This window comes from Lepidochelys kempii, chromosome 20, assembly GCF_965140265.1.
Source record: "Lepidochelys kempii isolate rLepKem1 chromosome 20, rLepKem1.hap2, whole genome shotgun sequence".
Taxonomy (NCBI): domain Eukaryota; kingdom Metazoa; phylum Chordata; order Testudines; family Cheloniidae; genus Lepidochelys; species Lepidochelys kempii.
Genome location: NC_133275.1, coordinates 14,377,572 through 14,402,978, shown reverse-complemented (window position 1 = coordinate 14,402,978; position 25,407 = coordinate 14,377,572). Strand labels below are relative to the sequence as shown.

The 25,407-nt window shown below is 56.7% G+C and overlaps 1 protein-coding gene across 5 annotated transcripts in view; it reads left to right on the top strand.

The window, feature by feature from the left end:
* The window catches only part of RAPGEF3 (Rap guanine nucleotide exchange factor 3), a 98,433-nt gene extending 73,241 nt beyond the window's left edge, over nucleotides 1–25,192 (top strand). For 2 of the 5 annotated variants that reach the window (XM_073318541.1, XM_073318545.1), the window contains 13 exons: nucleotides 7,767–7,806; nucleotides 8,074–8,155; nucleotides 10,645–10,791; nucleotides 12,090–12,187; nucleotides 12,692–12,817; nucleotides 12,947–13,128; nucleotides 13,294–13,384; nucleotides 14,206–14,256; nucleotides 15,835–15,922; nucleotides 16,667–16,731; nucleotides 18,522–18,576; nucleotides 20,296–20,367; nucleotides 21,902–25,192. In XM_073318541.1, the coding sequence (XP_073174642.1) occupies nucleotides 7,767–7,806; nucleotides 8,074–8,155; nucleotides 10,645–10,791; nucleotides 12,090–12,187; nucleotides 12,692–12,817; nucleotides 12,947–13,128; nucleotides 13,294–13,384; nucleotides 14,206–14,256; nucleotides 15,835–15,922; nucleotides 16,667–16,731; nucleotides 18,522–18,576; nucleotides 20,296–20,367; nucleotides 21,902–22,020 (1,216 nt within the window). In that variant the 3' untranslated portion in view covers nucleotides 22,021–25,192. Of the gene's footprint in view, nucleotides 1–7,766; nucleotides 7,807–8,073; nucleotides 8,156–10,644; nucleotides 10,792–12,089; nucleotides 12,188–12,691; nucleotides 12,818–12,946; nucleotides 13,129–13,293; nucleotides 13,385–14,205; nucleotides 14,257–15,834; nucleotides 15,923–16,666; nucleotides 16,849–18,521; nucleotides 18,579–20,295; nucleotides 20,368–21,901 lie in introns of those variants that run through there. The other 3 variants (XM_073318543.1, XM_073318542.1, XM_073318544.1) reach the window with 3 other exon arrangements.
* The last annotated feature ends 215 nt before the right edge of the window (nucleotides 25,193–25,407 follow it).

The following is a 25,407-nucleotide window of genomic DNA, read 5'->3' as shown; positions in this document are numbered from 1 at the left end:
AGGCCACGTACAGTTCCAAGCACAGTTCCCATAATCAGGGTAATAACAATTTATTCTTCCTGCCCCAATAACAGAGACACTGGGGATCCCACAGCAGCCAAAGTGACCATTTGGGCAGCTATGGTCTCATTCTAGGCGTGGTGGGTGTGCCTATGCAAATGAGATCGGCCCCTGAAGTTCTTTTCCACAACTTGCCACACCTCACCACCAGATGTCAGGGTGGAGCTCATCCTGACACTGCTTACATCCTCCCCCCAGCCGAGACTTTGTCGTCCCGACAAATCACACTCCCTTTATACCAACTCATTGGTTTCCTCCAAAGGGCCTCAGGAAGCCCACTTTAGCTTCCACAAGCCTGTGTGCTAAATGTATTGGCTCCTCACTAGTCACCCCAGGTGCATCATAAGTTAACCGTTTCACTGGTCTTATCACCCTGTCTCGTCTATTGAGAATCTCTGTTGCCGAAGTAAGGGGAACATCCTCTTGAGTGACGGATGGAGAGGCTTCCCTGGAGGGTCCCTCGGCTACTGGCATAGGCCCCTGCACTCCTAGTTCTAACGCTGGAGGGTCCAAGGTGCCCAGGACATCCTCTACCTGTCTGTCCCCATTGTCCAATAACCTGTGTGTGTCATCACAGGGGGGTCTCATCAGCAGCACCGGGGTATCAGAAAGGGGCCTAAATAGTTCCGCCATTGGGTTTAGGGCGGAAGAGGGAAAACTCTCGTTTGGTTCAGCTGATCGAGACTGAAATCTTGTCTCCATCCCAGGATACACCAGGGTTGTGTCTTCCTCCTCAGACTCACTCTCAGATGTGCAGAATAGGGGTAAGTTAGCTGCAGGGGGCCCACTGTCTGTGTTGGATGGCGGCTTTGGTCTAGCACCTCTGTTCTGCCCGGCGGCCCTGCCGTGGCCCATCTCACAAGGGGTGCTTACCAATTCCCCCACAGGGAGCAAAAGGTTTCTATGCACCGTCTTTATTTGCCCTGGACCGTCTTCAGGTTTGATCTTGTAGACCGGCAGATCTCCCAGCTTTTCCATCACCAGGTAAGGTATTGCCTTCCATCTGTCAGCTATCTTGTGTTTGCCAGCAATACCCAAATTTCGCAGCAGGACTCTGTCCCCCGGCTGGAGCTCCTGCGAACGCACTCTAGCATCATATCGATGTTTGTTGCGGTCTGCGTTCTTCCGAGCCGCAGCAGTAGCTAAGCGATAAGCATCCCGCAGCTTTTCTCTTAGTCGGGATACATATTGCTGATGAGTTTCATAGCTATCTCCATCCTCTGATACACCAAAGCACAAGTCTATGGGTAATCTTGGTTCTCGCCCAAACATCAAGAGATATGGGGTGACTCCCATAGCATCGTTCTTTGTGGCATTGTAGGCATGCACCAGAAATGCGACATGCTGGCTCCAGGTTGCCTTCTGCTCTGGTCGCAAAGTTCCCAACATATCTAATAGGGTTCGATTGAACCTCTCGGGCTGAGGATCACCTTGGGGGTGATAAGGCGTTGTCCTAGACTTTTTAATTCCTGCTATCTTCAGCACCTCCTTCAGAAGGTGGCTCTCAAAATCCCGCCCCTGATCAGAGTGTATCCGAGCCAGGAATCCATAGACTGAGAAATATTTGTCCCACAATACTCGAGCAACGGTGGTGGCCCTCTGATCACGTGTGGGATATGCTTGTGCATACCGTGTAAAATGGTCAGTCACTACTAGAATGTTTCCAACATTCCTCTTGTCTACCTCTACAGACAAGAAATCAATGCATACCAACTCCAAAGGTTTGTTGCTGGTGATGTTCTTGAGATATGCAGCCCTCGTGGGCAGAGTTTTCCTTTGAACACATCGAGCGCAAGTCTCACATTTCCTGCGAACATCTTCAGCCATTCGGGGCCAATAGAACCTACTACGAATAAGTTCCAGGGTCCTCTCCATCCCTAAATGCCCAAAGTCATCATGCAGGGCCCTCATGGCCAGGGCTCTGTACTTTTTTGGCAGTACTAGTTGTGCTCGTTGTTTTTGTAAAGGGTCAGTGGTCATTCGGTGTAGCACTCCCTGAATCAGTTTTAGTTTGGTCCATTCTCTCAATAGTAGTTTACCCTCCGGGTTAGGTGGGACAACCGCAGTTGGGCTTCGCCCCTCCCTTTTGGCAAGTAGTGTATCACGAATGTCAATATCTTGCCGCTGGGCTTCTTGCCAGTCAGCCGCATTGAGCATGGGCAAAGGAGATTGGTCTAATGCAATATAGTTCACCGAAGCAGAAGGCATGCATTCAGGGGGCAGGCCCAAAGCTTCTGCAACACATCCCTGAAAGTCTTCACGGGCCTCTGGCTCTCGGCGACTCACACTGCAAATAGCTCTCACTCCATCTGTGGGTATCACAGCAACTTCTGGAGCCTGCGGACGCCTGGACAATGCATCTGCATCTACATTGCTTCTCCCTGATCGGTACTGAATGCTGAACTCATAGCTAGCCAAGGCGGCCACCCATCTCTGCCCTGTAGCATCCAGCTTAGCACTTGTTAACACATAAGTCAGTGGATTGTTGTCTGTCCACACCTGGAACTGAGCACCATACAAGTAGTCTCGAAATTTCTCAGTGATGGCCCATTTCAAGGCCAAAAACTCCAGCTTGTGGGTGGGATAGCGAGTTTCACTATCAGACAATCCTCGGCTGGCAAGGGCTACAGGTTTACATTTGCCTTCCACTTCCTGGTACAGGACTGCTCCCAGACCCTCCAAACTGGCATCAGTATGCAGGATAAATGGTTTGCTTGGGTCAGCAAAAACTAGGACTGGAGCATGAGTTAGGCAAGTAATGATTTCTTGAAAAGCCCTTTCACATCTCTCATCCCACCGTGGCCCAAATGGTGCAAAGGGGCCATTGTGTCTCTGCACAGGAGGCTTTGGGGACCTCCCCTTATTCTTGGACTTAGATTTGTTCTTGCTGGACTGATGTCCCCTGGTAAGATCATTCAGAGGCTTTACAATCGTAGCATAGTTTTTCACAAATCTGCGGTAGTAGCCACTAAATCCAAGGAAGGTCTTGAGTTCTCTGTAGTTACTTGGACGTGGCCATGTAGTGAGTGCTTCTATTTTATCAGGATCAGTACTCACACCTTCTTGGGACACAATGTGACCCACATACTTCACTGAGGTTCTGCAGAACTGGCATTTGTCAATTGAAAGCTTCAGACCATAATCCTCCAACCTATCAAGCACTTTAAGAAGTCTTTCTTCATGCTCCTCTAAGGTTCTTCCAAACACAATCAGGTCATCCAAATAAACTAACACTTGCAGTAAATTCATGTCTCCCACAACTTTCTCCATGAGACGTTGAAAGGTGGCAGGTGCTCCAGAAATCCCTTGGGGCATGCGTTCGAACTGATAAAACCCTAATGGGCAGATGAAGGCTGTCTTCTCCTTATCTTCTTCTCCCAGAGGGATCTGGTAGTATCCACTTCGAAGATCCAACACAGAGAACCACTGGCTTCCCAGCAAACAGTCTAAGGCGTCTTGCACTCGAGGCACAGTGTACTGGTCGACCACCGTACGGCTGTTTAGGGTGCGGTAGTCAATACACATCCGGATTTTCCCATTCTTTTTGCGGACTACCACAATGGGTGAGGCGTATGGGCTGCGGGACTCTGTAATGATGCCATTCGCAGCCAGCTCCTGAAGATGATGTCGCACATCTTCCATCTCAGAGAGAGCAATCTTCCTATATCTCTCCCTGAAAGGTCGAGAGTCACGTAGTCTGATATTGTGCTCTACTCCTTTTGCACATCCCACATCCCACTCATGCAGTGAGAACACCTTGGATCTTTCACAAAGTTTCTTCCTCAGGCGATCTTTCCAGTCCTCGGATACTGGTGAATCTCCAAAGTCAAACTTTGCTGGGTCTATTGCCGGAACTGGAGTTTCATACTGGGGTTTTACAATCGACTCAGGCTCAAAGAGGTCTGCTATCTTTTGTCCTTGCTTCACAAAAATATCACGACTCGTTTCATTAGCAATCAGTATAGTCACCCTTTCCTGGGCTTCAGCAGGTAGGGTTATGACTCCACTGGGGACCAGCACTCCTTCAGGGAGCTCTCCTCCCATCGGCTGCTCTATCATTGCTAACATCCCTTTACTGCCTTTCAGACAGGTACTCATGACAAGCACTTCTTGCTCCGTCCTTGCAGGCACTACTAAGGGGGTTGTGCCCGCGTACTTCAGTGCCCCAAGCGGTAGCTCAGATGTGTCCCTTTTAGCGCTCTCAATTTTCCTATAGGCTTCAGCACAAAGCGTATGGATCATCAGGGTATTCAGGTACTGGTCCCCAGCCCGCCTTCTGCAGTAATCCGCGAGTACCTTGAAGAGACTGGAGTTGGTCCCTATCAGCACAGACACATCAGAAGTCCCTTTAGGGTCAGGGCATATTAAGGCAGCTGTGTCTACCTCTTCTCTTACCCCAGCAACCTCCTCTGGGAATTCCAGGTGCACTATGACATACCCTTGATAGGGGTATTCATCCATGCTGAGGCCACATAGGCCAAGGCCAGTCAGTGGCTGTATAGGCAGGTGCCTAAGCATCTGTTGGTAGAATGACTGAAATATAATAGTCACTTGAGATCCAGTGTCAAGCACTGCTTTACACTCCACCCCTTCGATCCTCACCATGACCTCTGCTCGAGGCCCTATCAGTCCTGCAGGGATCCCAGCTGGACAGTCTTTTCTGGGGGAATCTTCAAATCCTGCAGACCTGGGGGGTCCCCGTCCCCAGACCCTCTGGCAGCTACCGGATCTCTCCCAACTGATCCTCAGCTTTCCATACACTAAGGAGGGGTTTTCTTCATTACGGCACTTGGCAGCACTGTGTCCATCCTGACCACATCGGTAGCAGAAGAATTGACCTTTCCCCCTTTGCCTGGGGGGGATGGTGGCTCTAAGTGCGGGCTTCTCAATCGCCACAGTTTGAGGCTTCTTATTCCTAGAAGTCTTAACTCGGTCAACGGTACTTTGCAGCTCAGCTATCCGTTCCGTCAGGACCTGCATTTGTTGGGCAAGTTCCTCTCTGGTGCTCACCATCAGTACACTGGCCATTTGCAGTGGTGTTGTGCTGGCTGGCTCCGATGTTTGGGCTTCCCAAAACTCACTGGCAGCCTGCCTTTCTTCCTCCTCTCGGACCTCTTTTATCAGCTGGGAGTAACTTGGGGGATGTTCCCGTCGTTCTCTTGGCCGGAGATGAAGTAGAATCGGGTTCTGATACTGAGTTCCTCTTACAATTTGAGCCAGTCTGGTCTGATCCATCTGCTCAGCAGTCACTGCTCCCCTCATGACAGCTCTCTGAAGCAGTCTCTCCAGTCTCTGTATGTAGGCTGAAGCCTTCTCGCCCTTTTGTTGTCGGGAATTAAGGAACTTACAGTAGCTGTCTTCAGGGCCCTCTACGCTCCCAAAGTTGTGTTCAAGGGCCTCTAGGCAGTCCTTCACACTGACCCCAGGGTCAATGAGCTTCAGGGTGCGAATCACATCTAATGCTGGGCCGCCAAGGCTCTCTATAAGGCATCTTCGCTTTTCTGCATCTGGTACGACCCACTCTTGCAGCATTTCAGTGGTATGCTCTAACCAGGGTTCAAACTCCTCCTCCCCAGCAAATAATCTTAACTTACGACAAGAGTCTGACTCAGCATGGGGCAGCACAACCTTTTCCAATATTTGCCCCAGAGCTTTTGTCCAATCATCAGCTGAGGCTGCAGCCGCCGAGCTAGAAGCTGCTGAGCCAGGGCCCAACAAACCTGACATATTAGCCATTATACAAACAGTAATTTCCTCAAAATATAAGCACAAACAAAAAAAAATATAAATTGTTTCCCAATGTAGTGGATCACTCAACAGGTGCTTGCGAGGGGTACTGACCCAGGCGATCCCGGACGAGCCCCCAAAAATGTAACCCTTCTGCCCGTCAGAGTTGGCAGCAACAAGGGCCGGGGTCAGTATCTAGGGGTTCCATTCCAATAACACAATGCAAACCGGCTCGAGCCCCCACCCAGTGACCTGGGACAAATATATACCACCCCCGCTGGGCGCCTCCAAGAGGCAATACTTCCCCTCTCGCAAGCACATAGTCTGAGTGTAGCAAAAGTCTTTTAATAACAGAGAGAAACAATGTGGCATTATGTTGGGGAAACACCACCAACAGGATTCATAACACAACCCATGAGCAAAAACAACCCCACCCCAGGCAAATTGGGGCATGTCCTTTCCCTTTGGTTCTTGAGTCCAGCAACCCCAAAAGTCCAATGCCCCAAAAGTCTCTGTCCCTGGTCAGGGCAGCCCCAGAGTTCGAAAGTTTATCGGCGGAGCTTTACCTCCCAACCTGGGTGGAAATGGGACGGGGGTAAGAGGCACCTTACGTGATCTGAAGCTGACCGCCCCATAGCGGCACTCCGCTCCGCCAGCCGCCCCACAAACTCCTTCGCGCAGCTGCACTCCGCTCCGCCAGCCGCCCCACGAACTCCTTCGCTCAGCTGCGCTCCGCTCCGCCAGCCGCCCCACGAACTCCTTCGCTCAGCTGCGCTCCGCTCCGCCAGCCGCCCCACGAACTCCTTCGCTCAGCTCCACGGCCCACAAGCAGCTCCTGCCATCCACACACTGCTCCGCGTCGAACTGCTTCACCAGCCGTCCCGCAAACTGCTCCACAATATATCTTCAGGCTCCCCCACTACTTAACACAACACTCAGTGATTTCAGCTCTTAGGTGAATTCAGCTTATAGTAGGGGAGCCCCAGTGCTGGTGCACTGTCAGCCCAAAGTGAGCTCAGCAGCCTATAACTAGACTTCTAATGAAATCAAAATCAGCTCTGATATTCCACAGTAGAGAGAGGAGGAAGTGCAATCAGCATGTAAGGCCCTCACCAAGGGGCCCATGCCACCAAGTATTAATACTTGTCCCCAGCCTCTCTCCATTCACACAGTTTTGGAACCCATGACCCTTGCCTAGCGAGTGCTACTTAGATGATGGTGAATCCCTCCATCGTAACAAAAGGCCACGTACAGTTCCAAGCACAGTTCCCATAATCAGGGTAATAACAATTTATTCTTCCTGCCCCAATAACAGAGACACTGGGGATCCCACAGCAGCCAAAGTGACCATTTGGGCAGCTATGGTCTCATTCTAGGCGTGGTGGGTGTGCCTATGCAAATGAGATCGGCCCCTGAAGTTCTTTTCCACAACTTGCCACACCTCACCACCAGATGTCAGGGTGGAGCTCATCCTGACACTGCTTACACCCGTGTGGCAGTGACTGGAGTGCTGGGTCCTAGTCTCAGGATGGATGCGCAGGTGTGTGGGGTTAGAGTGGGGGTGGGGAGTCAAGAGGTCTGCCTTCTACCCCAGCCCTGCTGCTAACTCGCGTGGCTGGGCCAGGCCTCTGTGCCTCAGAGGGAATGGACTTGGGAGGCTTAGGAATCTTGGACATGCCAGGAGGACACACTCTGTGGAGGAGGAAACTAGTCAGTATCATTCAGACCCTCTCCCCATCCAGGTATCTGGGCTTCCAGCTGAGAAGGAGGGGTTTAAACCTACAGGAAGCTCTGGGGGCTCAGTGCTCTGGTGGGGGAGCCCCAAGCTGAACTCCCCAAGTGAACTCGCGGCCGCCAGCTCTGCTCTGGGCGACGTGGTGCCCCCCAGGTGCTGTGACTGCAGGGAGCAGCGCGCTGATTCACGCCTGGGAGGTGCCAGCTCTAGGGCTCTCACCTGTGTGTGTTTCTCCTCTTTGCAGACTGGAGAACGGTGGCGGAAGCGCATCTCCACAGCCCAAGGTACCGACAGCCCAGCAGCGCCACGGGGCACCTGCTGCCCCTCTCCTAGGGGCATGATAGGTGGGCAGGGAGCCAAGCAAACGCCCCGAAAGGGAGTGGCCCTGACACAGGCTGAGGGCAATTGTGTGGTGCTTTGAGGGCCTGGCTCACCTGAGCTGCCCTGTGTGTCTCCATGGGAGTGCTGTCCCCTTGGACTGTGAGCATGGCAGACGCCAGTGTCTGCCATTCGGCACCCCATGCGGACTCTTCTTCGTTCCCCCATCCCAGGTTCGGAGCACAGTGAACTGGATCGCCAGCCTTGAGGATGCCACGCTGAATAACAGCTGTGCCATCGGGGCCCAGGACAAAGGTAGCAGCTCTGCGTCAGCCCCCTCACCCACACACACAGACAGGCTGCTTCCGCCCCCTCACCCACACACACAGACAGGCTGCTTCCGCCCCCTCACACATGTGCGTGCGCGCGCACGCACACACACACAGACTGTTTCCACCCCTTCTCACACATCACACAGAAGATTGCTTCTGCCCCCTCTCTCACACACACACGTACAGATTGCTTCCGCTCCCTCACACACACCACACAAGACTGCTTCTGACCCCTCACATGCACAGATTGCTTCTTCCCCTTCTCACTCACTCACACACACAGACTGCTTCTGCTCCCTCACACACACACACACCAGACTGAGTGCTTCTGCTCCCTCTCTCTCTCTCTCTCACACACACACACATGCACGCGCACCCACACACACAGAAACACACTGCTTCTGCCCCCTCACACATGCCACACACAAGACTGCTTCTGCCCTCTCTCTATCTCTCACACACAGATTTCTTCTACCCCCTTACACACACACACCACACAAGACTGCTTCTGCCCCTTCACACACAATACACACACAGAGACTGCTTCCGCCCTCTCTCTCTCACGCGCACACACACACACACACACACACACTTCCCCCGTTTATAGGTTCCTCCAGCTTGCTGGAAAGATCTTTTGCTATGATGTGAGTCAAAAAGTGTCCATTGTTTACCTGCCCCCTTTGAGAAGGCTTCATTGTACACAGATAATGGTAACGTGGATTCTAGGGTTGCCAACTTTCTAATTTCAGAAAACCAAAGACCCATGCCCTGCCCTCTTCCCCGTGGCCCCACCCCCACTTACTCCATCCCCCCCCCCATCTCCACTGCTCGCTCTCCCCCACCCTCACTCACTTTCACTTGGCTGGGGCAGGGGGTTGGGGTGTGGGAGGGCACTCCGGCTGGGGGTGTGGGCTCTGGGGATTAGGGGTTCAGGGTGCAGGAGGATGCTCCGGGCTAGGGCCAACCCGTTCGGAGTGTAGGAGGCAGGTGCAGACTCTGGGAAGGAGTTTGGGTGCGGGAGGGGATGCAGGGTGCAGGCTCCGAGAGGGAGTTTGGGTGTGTGAGGGGGCTCTGAGCTAGGGCAGGGGGTTGGGGCACGGGAGGGGTTCGGGGTGTGGGCTCTGGGCGACTCTGGCTGGTGCAGTTTGCAGGGGCTCCGGGAGGTGCTGATGTCAGGCGGCCCCTTAAATAGTAGCTGCACCAGCACTGCCCTAGCATTTCCTGGGCCTCAGAGGCTGCTCTGTCTACCATGAATCCTGGACACATGGCTCAGGGAGGACAAAAGTTTTTCCTGTTCTCTGGGGACAGGAGCTTCAACTTCAGCCCCATGCTTCCGCGCAGCCCATTCATCCCCGAGAGGAGACTGACCAGCCACAGCCCCTTACCTGCTGGCCGCATGATCCCGAGTGAGGCCGGCACAGCACCCCCGCGGGAGCAGGCTACTGGGCCCGGGGCAGGTGGTGACGGCTCGCCCTGGCCCCCTCCCCTGCTGCTGGCTGCATAAAGCTCCTGGGAAGCCGGGGCAGCTCCTCCCTCCACTCTCGCCGGCCGGGAAGCAGAGGGCCAGGTAGGGAGGGGGCTGAAGGCACTTCCTAAAGGCCACAATGCCCGCTCCGCAGGGAACCCCCGGCCACCGTGGGGCCCACCGTGTCTGGGGTTAAGCCTGCCGGCCCCAGAGTGCAGCCGAATGCCTTTCCCAGCCTCTCTGCTGGGATCCACCCCCTGCCTACCGGGGCTTGCACAACCTTCGAGCTCCACAGAGAGAGCTGGTGCAGGCCCCCTCCTCATCCCCACCACCACCGATCAGACTTTTAACAGCCCAGTTGGCAGTACTGACCGGAGCTGCCAGGTCCCTTTTCGAATGGGCATTTTGGCTGAAAACCAGACGCCTGGCAACCCTAGTGGATTCCCCTTACTGAGCCATCAGCACTGTCTGGCTTCTCCATTGTTGTACCCAAAAGGCTGCTTGTGGGTGTTCCCAAACTCACAACATATTTCAGTAACACACACAGCAAAACTTCATAACTTTGCATACAATGATTGCACGTACAATCCATCAGGATATTAATGCTCAACAGATCAAGACTTTTAAAATAGTACCTCGCAAGGCAGACTTTTTACAAAACACATCATAATTATATCACCATGGTAGATATGGGGGTGCCAGGGTGTTGCTTTGGGGTAAAGAGTGTCACACCTCCCCTTAGACACAGTCACCCTGGGAGGTGTGTGGGGTGCAGACTCCCTGACATGGTGGCCCCCACACCCCAGAGCCCGGGCCCTGCTCGGAGCCCACAGGGACTTGCAGTCAGGGCTTGTGCTCTGGGACCCCAGACTGCCTCCCATGGAGTTCACAGCTCAAACCTGCCACCAAACCGGGCTCCCTGCCCAAGGAACCTGGGTGACTGCTGCCCTCAGCTGGCTGGGTCCTGGCCATAGGGGTCTCGCTAATGTGCCCCCTGCCTTCCATAGTGCCCTATGATGTCTACAGAGCGGACCACTCCTGCCTCACCATGGTGCTGCCAGTGAACGCCTCCGTGCGTGATGTGCTCCAGTCCCTCGCCCATCGGGAGGGCGGGCATGGTGAGCGCATGCTGGTCAAAGTCAACTCAGCAGGGGGTGAGTGAGCGGCGTGGCGTGGGCGGGGAGCTGGGAAGTGTGTTCTCCCCACTCCCCCCACCAGCTGCACTGGGGCAGCACGTTCCCCCCCCAACCTCCCCTGCCAGCTGCACTGGGGCAGTACGTTCTCCCCACTCCCCCCACCAGCTGCACTGGGGCAGCACGTCTCCCCCCAACCTCCCCTGCCAGCTGCACTGGGGCAGCACGTCTCCCCCCAACCTCCCCTGCCAGCTGCACTGGGGCAGCACGTTCCCCCCCCCAACCTCCCCTGCCAGCTGCACTGGGGCAGTACGTTCTCCCCACTCCCCCCACCAGCTGCACTGGGGCAGCACGTCTCCCCCCAACCTCCCCTGCCAGCTGCACTGGGGCAGCACGTCTCCCCCCAACCTCCCCTGCCAGCTGCACTGGGGCAGCACATCTCCCCCCAACCTCCCCTGCCAGCTGCACTGGGGCAGCACGTCTCCCCCCAACCTCCCCTGCCAGCTGCACTGGGGCAGCACGTCTCCCCCCAACCTCCCCTGCCAGCTGCACTGGGGCAGCACGTCTCCCCCCAACCTCCCCTGCCAGCTGCACTGGGGCAGCACGTTCTCCCCACTCCCCCCACCAGCTGCACTGGGGCAGCACGTCTCCCCCCAACCTCCCCTGCCAGCTGCACTGGGGCAGCACGTCTCCCCCCAACCTCCCCTGCCAGCTGCGCTGGGGCAGCACGTCCTCCTCCCTCCTCCCCACCAGCTGCGCTGGGGCAGCACGTCCTCCTCCCTCCTCCCCACCAGCTGCACTGGGGCAGCATGTCTCCTCCTCCCCGCCAGCTGCACTGGGGCAGCACGTTCCCCCCCCCAACCTCCCCTGCCAGCTGCACTGGGGCAGCACGTTCTCCCCACTCCCCCCACCAGCTGCGCTGGGGCAGCACGTCTCCCCCCAACCTCCCCTGCCAGCTGCACTGGGGCAGCACGTCCTCCTCCCTCCTCCCCACCAGCTGCGCTGGGGCAGGATGTCCTTGAAGCAGCTGGAGTGAAGAGGGGCAGTAATGAGGCTGGGGGCGTGGGATACATTCCTTTTAGGCAGTGGCTGCCTGACTGCTCCCCCATCCCCTCCCTGGGGTCTCCCAAGCATCTGGAGGCTTGTTCACCTGCACAACCCCTTTTCTGCAGCAGCGACACCTGACCCCTCTCCCCATGCTCACCCTGCGCTCTCTCGGGGAACGTGCCCGTCCCTGCTGGCTGGTGTGTGTGCAAACACCGCCGCCCGGTGGCTACTGCAGGAGTAGCTCTCCAACAGGCTCTCTCTCTGTCTGACAGATAAAGCGGGGCTGCAGATGGACACCATCAGCGTGTACACGTCCCTGGGTCTGAACGAGAGACTCTTTGTTGTGAATGTCCAGGAGCTGCACACCCTGGTGAGGGCTGGGCAGGGGGAGTGGGGTTCTAGGCTGGGGGCCAGGGGAGTCTTGTGCCCCTCTATTTGCCAAGGGCTGGAGACCCCATCCCACAAGCTCTGAGACTGGGGACAACTGGTCCAGCACACATGCCACCTGGGGGCTGCTGCCCGTTACCAGAGACAGGGAACTCAGAGCTGGGAACTGGTTGTTACAGGACATGGAGACCCCAGGCCCAGCACTGCAGCACACAGGCCCTGGGCAGCAGTGCCTCTGTCCAGGGACTGCCACAGTCTGCTCCCAGTGGCAGGAGCCGCACCTTGTCCTGTGGTGTGGATGGCTTGGGGTCTGGCCCCTGTGGCTGGTCTGCCTGGGCATTTGCTGTCACCTGAGATCTTCTACCAGCTCCCTGCTGAGCTGGGCAGGGCTCTGGCCCAGGGCTGCCTGGCTCACTAGCAGGCCATGCAGAGCATGCAGAACGAAGGAGATGGCGGCGTGTGACATTCTCTCTCCCCCTCTATCCAGACCCCTCATCCTGAGCAGTTGGGACCCACCGTTGGCTCCTCGGAGACCCTGGACCTCATCAGCTCCAAGGACTTGGCCAGTCAGCTGACAGATTATGACTGGAACCTCTTCAGCAGCGTCCACCAGGTAATGGGCAGTGTCTGGAGCAATAAGCCTGGGGTCAGAGCAGAGGGGCTGTGGGCCAGGCGCAGGGCTGGCTCTCAGGAGATGTGGGTCCACTCCCAGCCCCTGAGCTCTGGCCCTTGTGTTTTGAAGGTGGAGCTGATCTATTACATCTTTGGGCAGCAGACGTTTCCCAGCGCAACCACGGCGAACCTGGAGCGCGTCATGCGGCGCTTCAACGAGCTGCAGTACTGGATCGCCACCGAGCTCTGCCTCTGTGCGGAGCCGGGCAAGCGGGCCCAGCTGCTCAGGAAGTTCATTAAACTGGCTGCACAGTGAGTGACTTGCGGGCAGGGAACTCATCCTCCAGGAGTCCCAGCAGCACCCAAGCCCAGCCCTCTCCATAGAGGCAGCCTGGCGCTGGGCCCTGCTGTGCTAGCTGTGTCATGCAGGCCCAGTGGTGGCCCCTAGCCCCCGAATAACTGTATCTTCCATTTCAGCCTCAAGGAGCAGAAGAACCTGAATTCCTTCTTCGCAGTGATGTTTGGTCTGAGCAACACGTCCGTGAGTCGCCTCTCCAAGACCTGGGAGGTACAGACCAAGGCACAGGCCCTGCTGCCCCAGGTCACATCCAGCCTGGGAAAACTTCCCCCAGGCGCTGGGACCAACTCCAGTGGTAAATCAGCATCTCCCTGCTGGGCCCTGACAGGCAGAGGAGGAGCTTGTCCCAGGAAAGAGGCCATTTGGCATGTTCAGCTTGCCAGGCCATTGGGCTGAGATGTCAATCCAAGCCCTAGGACGTGGGAAATGATAGCATGGCCCTCAGCTCTTAACAGACTTGGTGGAGTTCATCACTGGGCGATGGACCGGAACCAGAGCCCCAGGCTCAGTTATACCAAGCGATGGGCCGGAACCAGAGCCCCAGGCTCAGTTATAAGGAGCCATGGATGGAACCAGAACCCCAGGCTCAGTGAATGCGAGTGTCCTGGCCAAAATCCAACTGCTGCTCACCCCGCTCAACTCCCTCCTATGTCGTCTCATTCAGCTACAGACTCCTTTGCTTCCTTCCCTTTACCCTGTGTTCCATCCCAAAGGTGGCTGCAGCTCAGTGCTGGCTGAAACAATCCTTGTGTCTAGTTTCTGGGCCGGGGACTGCCTTCTTCACTCCCAGAACTCCCTCGGGAATGGAGGCAGTTCTGGGTGCCCAGGGCCTAGCTGTGGAGGGGCCGTGGGGGTCAGCCTCCATGCAGGCCCCAGCGTGGCAGAGGCTCTGAGATTTATGTTGTGATTTATGATGATCAGGGAGGAGACGTGGAACCTGTGTGAGGTTCAGGAGAGGGTCCTGGTGCAGGGGGCTGGAGGATCCCCCTAGGGTTCGGGGGACACTCTCACCTGCTCTGTCTCACACACAGAGGCTGCCGCATAAAACCAGGAAGCTGCACACGGCACTGGAGCGGATGCTGGTAAGTTTGGCTCCCTTTGTCAGCACCTTCACGTCCCCACACGATTCTTGCAGACAGCAGAGACACCCCCAGGCAGGTTCCCATAGCCCAGCCCACCCAGCTGTGGGAGCTAAGCCATGCTGGGCTGGGGCAGTACCTGGGGTAGGGGTCCTTTGGGAGAAGGAAGTGGTGCTGGTGATGCAGGAAGGGGAACCCCCTGTTAGAGAGCTTATTCCTTCACTATCCCACTTCCCTGGTCCTTCCCGCATGAACAGAGAGCAACAATACCCAAAGTCCGAAGGTGCAAACAATTTGATGTTTATTGGGGTGAACTTCCAGCAAGCTTAAATCCAAGTTTCTTTTTCCTTATTTTCAAATCCCAACTTACTTCCTGTTTACCCCTAATTTATATAGTAATATTCTTAGCTATACCTTAACCAATCATTCTACTGAAATTTAACTAACCAATCCTAACATATTGTAACATGATTAGCTAACTAATTATATCCCACCACCTTAATTAGTTTACAGCCAGCAAAATTAGTTATACAGCAGACAGAAACAATCACAGAACCAGACAGAGACCATGCCAATAAACAATAGCAAAGTGGGAACTATAATGACAAAACAATACAGAAGTGAGGATTTCACAACTACATCTATAAAGACATAAAGGTTTCCCAGCTGTGTCTATTGATAAGTGAGTTCTTACCAGACAGAAAACTATCAAACTAAATTTCCTTTTACATCTTCTAGGCTCTTCCCTTTCTCTGGAGGTGATAGGCATTATCAGGACAGGATTGTGTTCCTAACAGCCCGATAGCACCTTCTTTCAATGTGACTAGTTTGGAATGTGAGGAGGTGACTGGTCGCTTCCCAGCTTATGGCTGCCTCTGTTGCTTAGCCAAAGGCCTTAGCCTAAGAACAGGCCTCAGACTGTCCCCGCAAGAGAAGGACCTTACACTGGCAGACAGTGATTTTGATTCTTTCTTTTATACCTCTAACTAGCCAAGTGATAAGAATACACCTAAATTCTTAAAGTACAGGCCTCTGCAGACAGGCCTGAATATCTATCTCCTAATACCCTCACTTTCCGTGCTGCATGCAGCCCCCATGCAGTGCTAGAGGCTCTGGCTCCATCTCGGGCTCTGGCTCTGGCTCCATCTCGGGCTCTGGCTCTGGCTCCATCTTGGGCTCTGGCTCCATGGTGTCAGAGCACTGCAGGAGGAGCTGTGCTAAGCCCCCTGGTCACGAGCAATCCCAGGTACTCTGGGTGTGAGCTGGGGTGCTGGCCCCAGCGTCATCTGGGTGAGGACTTTCTGCCTCCCTACATCCCCCGCAGCATCCCCTGCCCTTCCAGCCCAGAGCTACTGCTAAATAGCTGCTGTGCTCCACCCCAGCGGTGGCGAGGTGACCCTCCAACTGGGGGCTCCCTCAGGCTGCGTGGGGCTGCACTGGCCTGGGGAGTCACAGGCTGCTTGTGGCCAGGGGAGCTGAGCTCTTGCCTGCTGGGGGCCTTGCCTGCAGCCATGGCCTTGTGAAGCCACCGCCCTGGAGCCAGGAAATGGCTCCTGCTCTGAAATCCTCTTCTCTTTCCAGGACCCCTCCTGGAATCACAGAGTCTACAGACTGGCCATCGCCAAACTGACCCCACCCATCATCCCCTTCGTGCCCCTCCTTCTCAAAGGTACAGGAACAGCTCAGAACTTTCAGCCTGGGAGGGCGAAGGAGGTGGAACTGCGAGAGCTGGGCAGTAACTCTGTTTCCAGAAGTGATCCCCTCCTACAGTGGGTTTGCAGGGACCCCACCCCAGCACCGGGTCCCCTTCTTACCAGGGAGACCAGTTCCCCTGGGCACTAGCGCCCCAGAGAGGGCAGGCAGTGGGGTACTCCTGGGTCCAGGCACATGCCCTGGAGAAGCTCAGGAGACTCCTCACTTGGCAGGGCAGTATGGCTACTGAAGGGGACAGCGTTGCACTGCCTCACAGTGACACAGAGCACATTCTGCAGGATGAGGGCTCCATCCTGTGGGGCTGGGGGACCAGGGCTCCATCTCACAGGGCAGGGGGACCGGGGCTCCATCCCACAGGGTGGAGGGACTGAGGAATTCAATTGTATGCAGTTAGCTCCAGCCCCCAAGCCTCCAGAGGACACTGGATTTGGCTACTGTCGGGCTGCTCCTTGGGGACGTTCTGAATCCACACCTCCATTAGCAATCATGGGGTGGGGGGAGGTGGGGGAGTCCCTGCGGGAGCCCTGCCCTGCTGGACGGAGGAGCATTGGTGGGATGGGCGAAACACAGGTTCAGTGGCAGCAGCCTCCCCGCTGCAGAGAACCCCCATCTCTGTTGATGGTCTGAGGCATTAGCTGGCCCCTGTGGAAGGAGGCTGAGCCGCGGGGCTGGGCACTGACTTTGAGGCTTCCCCTTGCAGACATGACCTTCATCCATGAGGGCAACCGCACGCTGGCAGAGAACCTCATCAACTTTGAGAAGATGGTGAGCCAGGCCGAGCCTGTCACCCCCCTGGCGGCTGGGCGGGTCTGGCGAAGTGAAGCACGGCACAGACACTAATGCTCATGAGCTCCATTTTTCCAGGGAGGCAGCCGCAGCCCAGTGAGAACCCAGGTGTTCTGGCTCCTGGCCTCATGCTCTGACTGGCCTGTGGTCGGCTGACCACAGTGCTGAGAGGTTTTAGAGTAACCGCCGTGTTAGTCTGTATTTGCAAAAAGAAAAGGAGTACTTGTGGCACCTTAGAGACTAACCAATTGGTACCTGGTACCAATTAGTCTCTAAGGTGCCACAAGTACTCCTTTTCTTTTCACAGTGCTGAGAGTGCCTGTGAGCCCGGGCCGGATGGGGCTGGCTGGGGCCACTCCCAGCCCACAGGCTCCTCCGCCCCACGGCAGCGCCCCAGCAGGGCATGGCTGGCCCCACCTGCCCATCCTGCAACGCTACCCCAGCTGAGCAGAGGGGATGCCCCGCCATGGTGCCCCATCCCTGGGCCCATGGGATTGTGGCTGCTCCGCACGTTTTGCCCCTGTTGCCCATGGCCCTTTGCTGGGGTTGCCTGGATGAGGGACAGGCCGTTGGCAGAGGGTATGTGCTGGACGAGGCAGCTGTGCCCCACACCCCTCACAGGCACTTGGCTAGTGATCAATGGCTCCATGTCCAGTTGGCAGCCAGTATCAAGCGGAGTGCCCCAAGGGTCGGTCCTGGGGCCGGTTTTGTTCAATATCTTCATAAATGATCTGGAGGATGGTGTGGATTGCACTCAGCAAATTTGCGGATGATACTAAACTAGGAGGAGTGGTAGATACGCTGGAGGGCAGGGATAGGATACAGAGGGACCTAGACAAATTGGAAGATTGGGCCAAAAGAAATCTGATGAGGTTCAACAAGGATAAGTGCAGGGTCCTGCACTTAGGACGGAAGAACGCAATGCACCGTTACAGACTAGGGACCAAATGGCTAGGCAGCAGTTCTGCAGAAAAGGACCTAGGGGTGACAGTGGACGAGAAGCTGGGTATGAGTCAGCAGTGTGCCCTTGTTGCCAAGAAAGCCAATGGCATTTTGGGTTGTATAAGTAGGGGCATAGCCAGCAGATCGAGGGATGTGATCATTCCCCTCTATTCGACATTGGTGAGGCCTCATCTGGAGTACTGTGTCCAGTTTTGGGCCCCACACTACAAGAAGGATTTGGATAAATTGGAGAGAGTCCAGCGAAGGGCAACAAAAATGATTAGGGGTCTGGAACACATGACTTATGAGGAGAGGCTGAGGGAACTGGGATTGTTTAGTCTGCAGAAGAGAAGAATGAGGGGGGATTTAATAGCTGCTTTTAACTACCTGAGAGGTGGTTCCAAAGAGGATGGTTCTAGACTACTCTCAATGGTAGAAGAGGACAGGACAAAGAGTAATGGTCTCAAGTTGCAGTGGGGGAGGTTTAGGTTGGATATTAGGAAAAACTTTTTCACTAGGAGGGTGGTGAAACACTGGAATGGGTTACCTAGGGAGGTGGTAGAATCTCCTTCCTTAGTAGTTTTTAAGGTCAGGCTTGACAAAGCCCTGGCTGGTATGATTTAATTGGGGATCGGTCCTGCTTTGAGCAGGGGGTTGGACTAGATGACCTTCTGGGGTCCCTTCCAACCCTGATATTCTATGATTCTATGATTTTTTGATTCCGAAGGAGTGGGAGGGGGAAGAGCTTTCCTTGGCCTGGGAGGGAGATGGTGTGTGCGCCGGGCCACGCTCCCTGGCCAGTGAGTAACCCTGTGCCTTGCTTGCAGCGAATGATGGCCAAGGCCGTACGTATCATCCACCACTGCCAGAGCCACACGTATGGTGAGTGCGTGCCAGGGCCTGTGAGCAGGGCCAGCACCCAGCCCTGGGGAAGGTCACCCTCCAGCCAGCATCACACAGACAGCGTGTCGGGGCATGGGGGCCGTGGCAGGTAGCACCTCCTGTGGGTCGAGTTCTGGCTCCTGTGGGAGCAGGCACTTTGCCATCCACCCCCAGCACGGGGGTGCGCCCTTCAGGGTTACAGCCTAGACAGGGCTCAGGGCAGCCAGGGTGGGGGTCCTACAGAAATAGCCCAGTAGGCACTGCCGGTAGAGTGGGATTTAGGAGGAGAGGGTTCCTGGGGCATGTAGGGGGGCAGGGAGGGCACTGTACAGGGGACCTGGGGGGCATTGGAGAAGGAAGCCAGAGGGTGTTGGGAGACAAGGAGGGGGAGTGCCCAGAGCTGTTAGGTACCTTGCCACCACCTGTCCTAGTGTAGGAAGCCACGTCTGTGCCTGCCAGGCTCAGCTCCCTGGCTCCACCAGCCACAGGCAGCACAAGCATGACCCCCTCCGCCCACACAGGCCTCGCTGTCCCCCTGCAGGTTAGTGACAGACATGCTCCAACCCCCCAGTCCTCCAAGTGTTCCCGGGCCTGCCTGGGGCCCACAGGACACTCCCAGAACTGCCCCCCAGCTTACCCGTTTCACCCCAGGGGCATCGCTCGACTCAGCTCACAGCGCTTAGATTGCTTGTAGTACAAACAAGTCAGAGTTAAATTAACGAAGATCAGAGAAGGCAGTGGAATTAATGGAAACAAAGGGTTATGTATAAAATAACTAAAATGGCATTCTCCTGCCTCCTGAAGGTTAGCTCACCCAAAGTTTAACAGGGATCCTCCATTCATAGGACAGGCTTGCTGGCAGCTTGCCCCTGGGGGACCTCTGCATCCCCAGATATTGTTCCAACCATCTATTTTCTTCACTTGTAAACAGGGTACCCCCTCCCTGCTGCTTGTGTTTCTGAACTAGAATCTCCCCTGGAGACTTTGCAAGCATTTGATTAGCATTTTGCTTGGATTGTAAGTAGGCGTCCATTGTGACATGTACAGTGGTCACTTTACATACAGCCAGACAGGCGTCTCCTGCCTGACAGAAACATACCATCTTCTGGGCCATATAGCCACACAGCTCCTGGCATAGGACCTGCACATACATTCTTCACTGATTGCAATGATCAATGTGACACAGGCTTTCAGTAGGGCCTCACATGACACCTTATGCAGAGATCAGACAGGGGAGCTCTGTAACCTTCTGTGTCCTCTGCCAGTTGGGTCACAGATATGTAGGAAATGCATTGGGGCAGGAGGGCAGAGGTTGGGGGGCAGGGGAGAAGGGGGCCCATGTGGGCAGGAGAGCAGAGGTTGGGGGAGGGGGTGTAGGAAAGCAGGGGGCCCATAGGATAGGAGGGCAGAGGTTGGGGGAGGGGAGTGTAGGGAAGCAGGGGGCCCATGGGGGCAGGAGGGCAGAGGTTGGGGGAGGGTGTGTGTGGAGGATCAGGGGCCCCATGCAGGAAGGAGGGCAGAAGTTGGGGGAGGGGGATGCAGGGGGCCCATGGGGGCAGGAGGGCAGAGGTTGGGGGAGGGGGGTGTAGGGGAGTAGGGGCCCCATGGGGGCAGAAGGGCAGAGGTTCAGGGAGGGGGGTGTAGGAAAGCAGGGGGCCTGTGGGGGCAGGAAGCACATGCTGTGAGTGCCTAACGTCCTGTTCTGTTCTCCCCTCCTAGGTCCCATCTCCCCCCTGCGGAGTCGTCCCCCGCAGCTGCTGGAGGACCCCCAGGCCCTGCGGATCTCCACCTGTACGGAGCCCCACTCTCCTTACCCCTCAGGAAGCCAGGCTGCTTGGAGGGATGAGTAGGAGCACAGGGGGAGGGGGGAAGGGGGGGAAGGAAGGGAAGAGGCTAGGCAGTGCTGTCCCTTCCCCATTCATGACCTGTCCTACAGCTCCACTGCCTGGTCCAGCTGTACCCACTGTGGCGTCTCTGCCAGCACCAGCCAAGCCAGAGGCCTCGTGTGGGCATGCCCTGCCCTCTGGCTGTCCCCTAGTGGGGCTCCCACCTCACACCTGTGCTAGCAAGAGCACGTCAGGTCTGGGGAGTGAGTGTATGCAGGGGCCCGCCCACAGCCCACCCACAGCAGTTGGGGGGAGATTCTAGGGTGCTCCTGCCTCTAGCCATAGCTGGGGAACATGGCCAGCTGGTTGCGTTCTGTCCAGCCCACCCTTGTCCCCTCCAGTCAGGCACCGCCCCGCCCAAATTTTCCATTCATGTTCCCGCCCCCCGCCCATTGTCCCTGCACTAATGACCCAGGGATCTTCCTGCAGCATCAGTCAAAGGCTGGCTTCCCTGTACCAGCAGGAGCTGTGTCTGCCACTGTGCCATGGCACGGCACCCCAGTGCTGAGTCATGGCACCATTGCACTTATTCTCGGTGCTCCCTTGGGCAAGGGGAGAGCAGTGCCCCCAATCACAGCTGGCAGCTCGCCCTTCAGCACCTGCTCACAGAGCACCTGCCCTCCTGCTCGGGAAATGACCCCTCTCTGCTTGCCCAGGAGCAGCCCCACTCCATACTCTGATCCCAGGGTGAAAGGGTTGGAGTAAAAAAGGATGCCAGTCCTGCCTGGTGGGCATGAGCCACATGCCTCCAGGGCGGCTCGGGGGGGCATAGCCCGAGGCTGCCTCCCCTCCTGTTCTGAGGGCCCAGCCCCTGTGCACGTAGTGCCCTGTTCTGCTTGACTGCGATTCCGCTGGCTTCTTGACTGCAGCCTAATTTCCCACTTACCCACCTGACACAGCCCCAGGAGGGACAGAAGTGGCTGCTGGAGCCTGGCAGTCATTCAGCCTCCCAGTCCCCTCCTGCACTCGCTCCTCTCCTTGCTGGGTTCGGATGGGTTAAGCATGGGCCAGGTAAGCAGGTGCTGCTTCTGTCACTAACTCGCCCTGGGACCTTGGGACTGTCCTGGCATCAGTCTGTCAGGTGGGAATCAAACACAAGATCTCCTGGCTCCCAGTCCTGTGCACATTCCAGCCTAGCAGGTACAGAGGCTGCACTGCCCCTGCCTTTCCCACTGGTCACTTGTGGGAATGCGCCTGCAGACCTGGCTTTGAATTCCCTCCTTGCACAGCCCAGCAGAATCTGCTCTGTTGGAGCAGAATCCAACAGAGCCAGGCATGAGCTGGACTGCCAGCTGTCGCTGCCCTTATCCAGCACTGGGCTAACACTGCAGCCTTGGGGCTCAGTGTCAAGCTGTGGGGCAGTGAGGGAACAGCTGCCTGTGCTGAGCTGTGGGCTTTTGCCAAGAATGTCACTCTGATCTGGGGCTGTTTCCTTGCAGGCTCTGAGCAGTCCCTGAGTGGGCGGAGTCCTGCCCCCACCCAGGCCTACCTCCAGCACCTGAAAGTGATCGACAACCAGAAGGAGCTATCACGGCTTTCCCGGGACCTCGAGTCCTGATGCTTGGGACCAGGGGCGGAGCAGGAGGGGCCAGGCTAGACCCTCCAAAGGGAAAACTCCTCAGCCCACCATCAGCACAGTGCCCCTGCCTGTCTGCAACTGGGCCATTGTGCATGCCCTCCACCTCCTGCGTGGTGCAAGGGCTGGCCATGCATTCCGACTGTCCCCGCTGCAGAGGGACTCCACTGCAGCCTATCTGCCAGACCGCCTGCCCAGCCAGGACTGGGGACCACTTGGTCTGCACCGTTCCTCTCAGACTTGGAGCCAGCTGGCTAGAGCCTGGAGCAGTAATGGGCCAGCCCCAATGATGGCTTCTGCTATGAAGAGAGACAGGGAGGGGCAGGACCAGGGGAAGAAGGGCTGGACACTCTGGCTTTATCCACCGCCGTCAATAGAAGTATTTTTTGTACACAGGGATGTTTTCCTTCCTGGTCCTGCAGCAGCATCTTCAGCATGGAACTTCCAGCAAGGGGGAGGAGGGAATGCGGCTTCTCTGCTCAAGAGCCTCCTGCACCCCCAGCACCATTGCGGAAGGGGACAGCCCCCAGGCACATCAGAGCCTGGGCCCTAGCTACAGTGCCCATTGCTGGACCTGTCTGGGTGAGGCTGGGGTGGGTTAAATTGTGCCAGCCAGAGTACCAGAGCCCTCCTGTAGGCAAGGCAGCAGGCACTCCGGCCCTGGCTAAACTGGAAGAGGTAGAATACCTTCAGGCCCAGGCTTCTCAGGCCTAACTTAGCCCATGCTGGAGAACGACTCTAATTGCAAGTGTAGACATGGGGGTAAAAGCTGTGCCCACTGGTAACTAGCAAGTGGTGGGTTCAGAAGAGGGCCCATTGGAAGCAGGAGCCGGAGAGCCTGTGCTGACTGCTCCGTATGGGGTGGCGGCTGGTGCTCCACTGCCAAGATGGATTGAAACTTCATTCGAGTTCCAAGAGCGGGGAATAAAAAGGCCCCTCCCCAGCTGCTGCAGAGAGAAGAGGCAGGATTTCTGGGCACACAGCTCACTGCCGGCCAGGGTGGGCCCCAGGCATGGTGCTCCCACCCAGCAGTGTGGCTCAGTGGGGCACAGGGGTGCAAAGTTCTGGGGGCCCAGTGCTGAGGGGGCTGGCCAAGGGCACCCATGTGAGCTGCCTGGGGGTCAAGGCCTCAGTCAAATGTTCAGTCACCTCCTTAAGTTAGTACCTGACAGGTGGCTCAGCCCAAAGGCTCTGGGAAGCCCCAGAGAGCAGGAGGGGAAAGAGGAATCCAGCGGCACCAGCCCCGGAACCAGCACCTCCATGAGATAAGTTGAATGCCTCCCTCTCCCCCAGGCGTCACTGGGCACGTGCTTACACCACTCCCTCCCAACACTGCCTGTACTGGGGGCAGCATGTAGGACACAGGGCATCCTGCTGGGTAGCTGGACTCTGCAGCCAAACACGCTCTGGGGAAGGGACACCAGGAGGTGTCCCGTGCACCTGCTGCAGGGGGAACGGTCCTTGGCTTATAATTCCTGCCTCAGCTCTGTTGCCCTGCAGCTCCTGGCATATAGGCAGCAGGCTGCCTACAGCTGACATGGTCCTCACTGGCTGTGTGAGCTCAAGGCTCCCAGCTGGGAGCAAGGCCCTGGGCCACCTAGCTCAGCAGCCTGAAGGCTCAGGGAGAGCCTGTCTCTCTGAATGACCTAGTCCACCCCTGGGTCCAGGCCAGTTGGCTGGGACTTAGACGTTGCCAGAGGGGAGGTTTGTCCTTCAGCTCTGCTGGTGATAGGAGCAGGGTGGAGTTAAGGCCCAGGCATCCTGCAGCAAGCAGGACCTGAGCTCAGCAACAGAGTGAGAATGGGGCAGCAGCTGCTGTGAGGCTCTTACAGGTGAGCAGAACTGGGCTTAGGGCAGCAGCAGGCTGGGAGCAGGTGAGGAGTTACTCTGACCTGGGCACACATTAAAGCCTGCTGGTGACAGTTTGAGGGGGACACGAGGGGCTGGCCATTTAAAAATATTTATTAAAAACCAGCCAAGCTGTACCACCTGGTGGCCTGTGCTAGCCAGCCACTGTCACAAGCTTCAGGGACCCCACGAACAGCTACAGAGACAGTACTGGGCTGCAGGGGAGAGTGCGGGAAGGGCACCAGGCTGGGTGAGCTGTGACAATGATGCATTTCATAGGCACTTCCACCTTCCCAGCCTGGTAAAAGCCAGCTCCCCTCCCCTCCAGTACAGACTCTGAGAAACAGTCCCCTTTCCCCATCCAGAGCAAGTGACACCCAAGCTCAGTCTCCCTGCAGAGGTGTGAACCTCCCCTAACTGATCCCAATGAGCGGCCTCTCTTCCCAGTTCTGCCACAGGGTCCTTCTGTTTGCACGGTACTCTAGGCTTAGCCCCAGCGCTGCCGTGGTACAGGAGACCGGCTTGTCGGCCCCAGCTGCACCGTGTCTCCCCGACCATCCTCAGGCAGCGCTGGCATTGCCAGCTGTCCCCCAGCACACTCTCAGCCTGCTCCATCTAAGCCTCTGGGATCTCCTGGGAGCTGCTGGAGTGCAGCCACCTTTGGGGAGCCAGTGCTCTTGGGGCTCTTCCCCAGGGGCAGTGTGATTCCCTCAAGCCTTGAACCTGTCCTAGGTGGCTCATGGCACGTGGTCTCCTGCTCCTCTTCAGGCCAGGATCGCCCACAGATGGACTCACTTCTCAGGGAGATAAACCAGCCCTTGGCTGGAGCAGGGTGGCTGCGTCAGGGAGAAGCATCAGGGACTGGGCACTGGGATAGTTGGTGTCCACGCTCAGCCCAGGGCAAGTGCCCAGCACAGGCAAGTGCCCCCTGGGAGCTGCCTAGAAGGTGGTCCCAAGATGCTGGTCATGGGGGATGAGCTCCAGGATGGCAGCATGCTCCCAACCCCGAGGTCAGTACAGCACCTTGGCTGCATGGCCAGCACAGAGCCCCTTGAGTGGCTTGACACGATGGGAGACCCCAGAGCGGGCTAGTCTGCAGGAACCAGCCAACCATCCACATCCACGCTGCTCCTCCAGGAGGAGCAGAGCTTGCCCTGCAGAAGGAACTGAGAGTGGTCAGGCTCCTCCACTGGCCCTAGGGCCCTGCCCAGTGCAGAGCTGCCCTCGTAGCGCAGCCCCCTCCTCACGCTGCCCCGCCATTTGCTCAGTCCCTGCGCTCAGTCCCTGGCTCAGGGCCCCTGCTCCAGGGAGAGCCAGCTCACCCACGCAGACCGGTGGGACAGCTTGCGAGGTGTCTGACTGAAGCCATAGGCTGGTGGGTTCCGTCACGCACTGGCTGTGCTGGAGAGGACAAGGCTGAGTCTGTGCACAGACGTGGCCTGGTCTCTGGTTAGTGCCTCAAACTGAAGAGACTGTCCCTGGCGGCTCCTGAAGCACTTCTGTCTGGTACAGAGAGATACT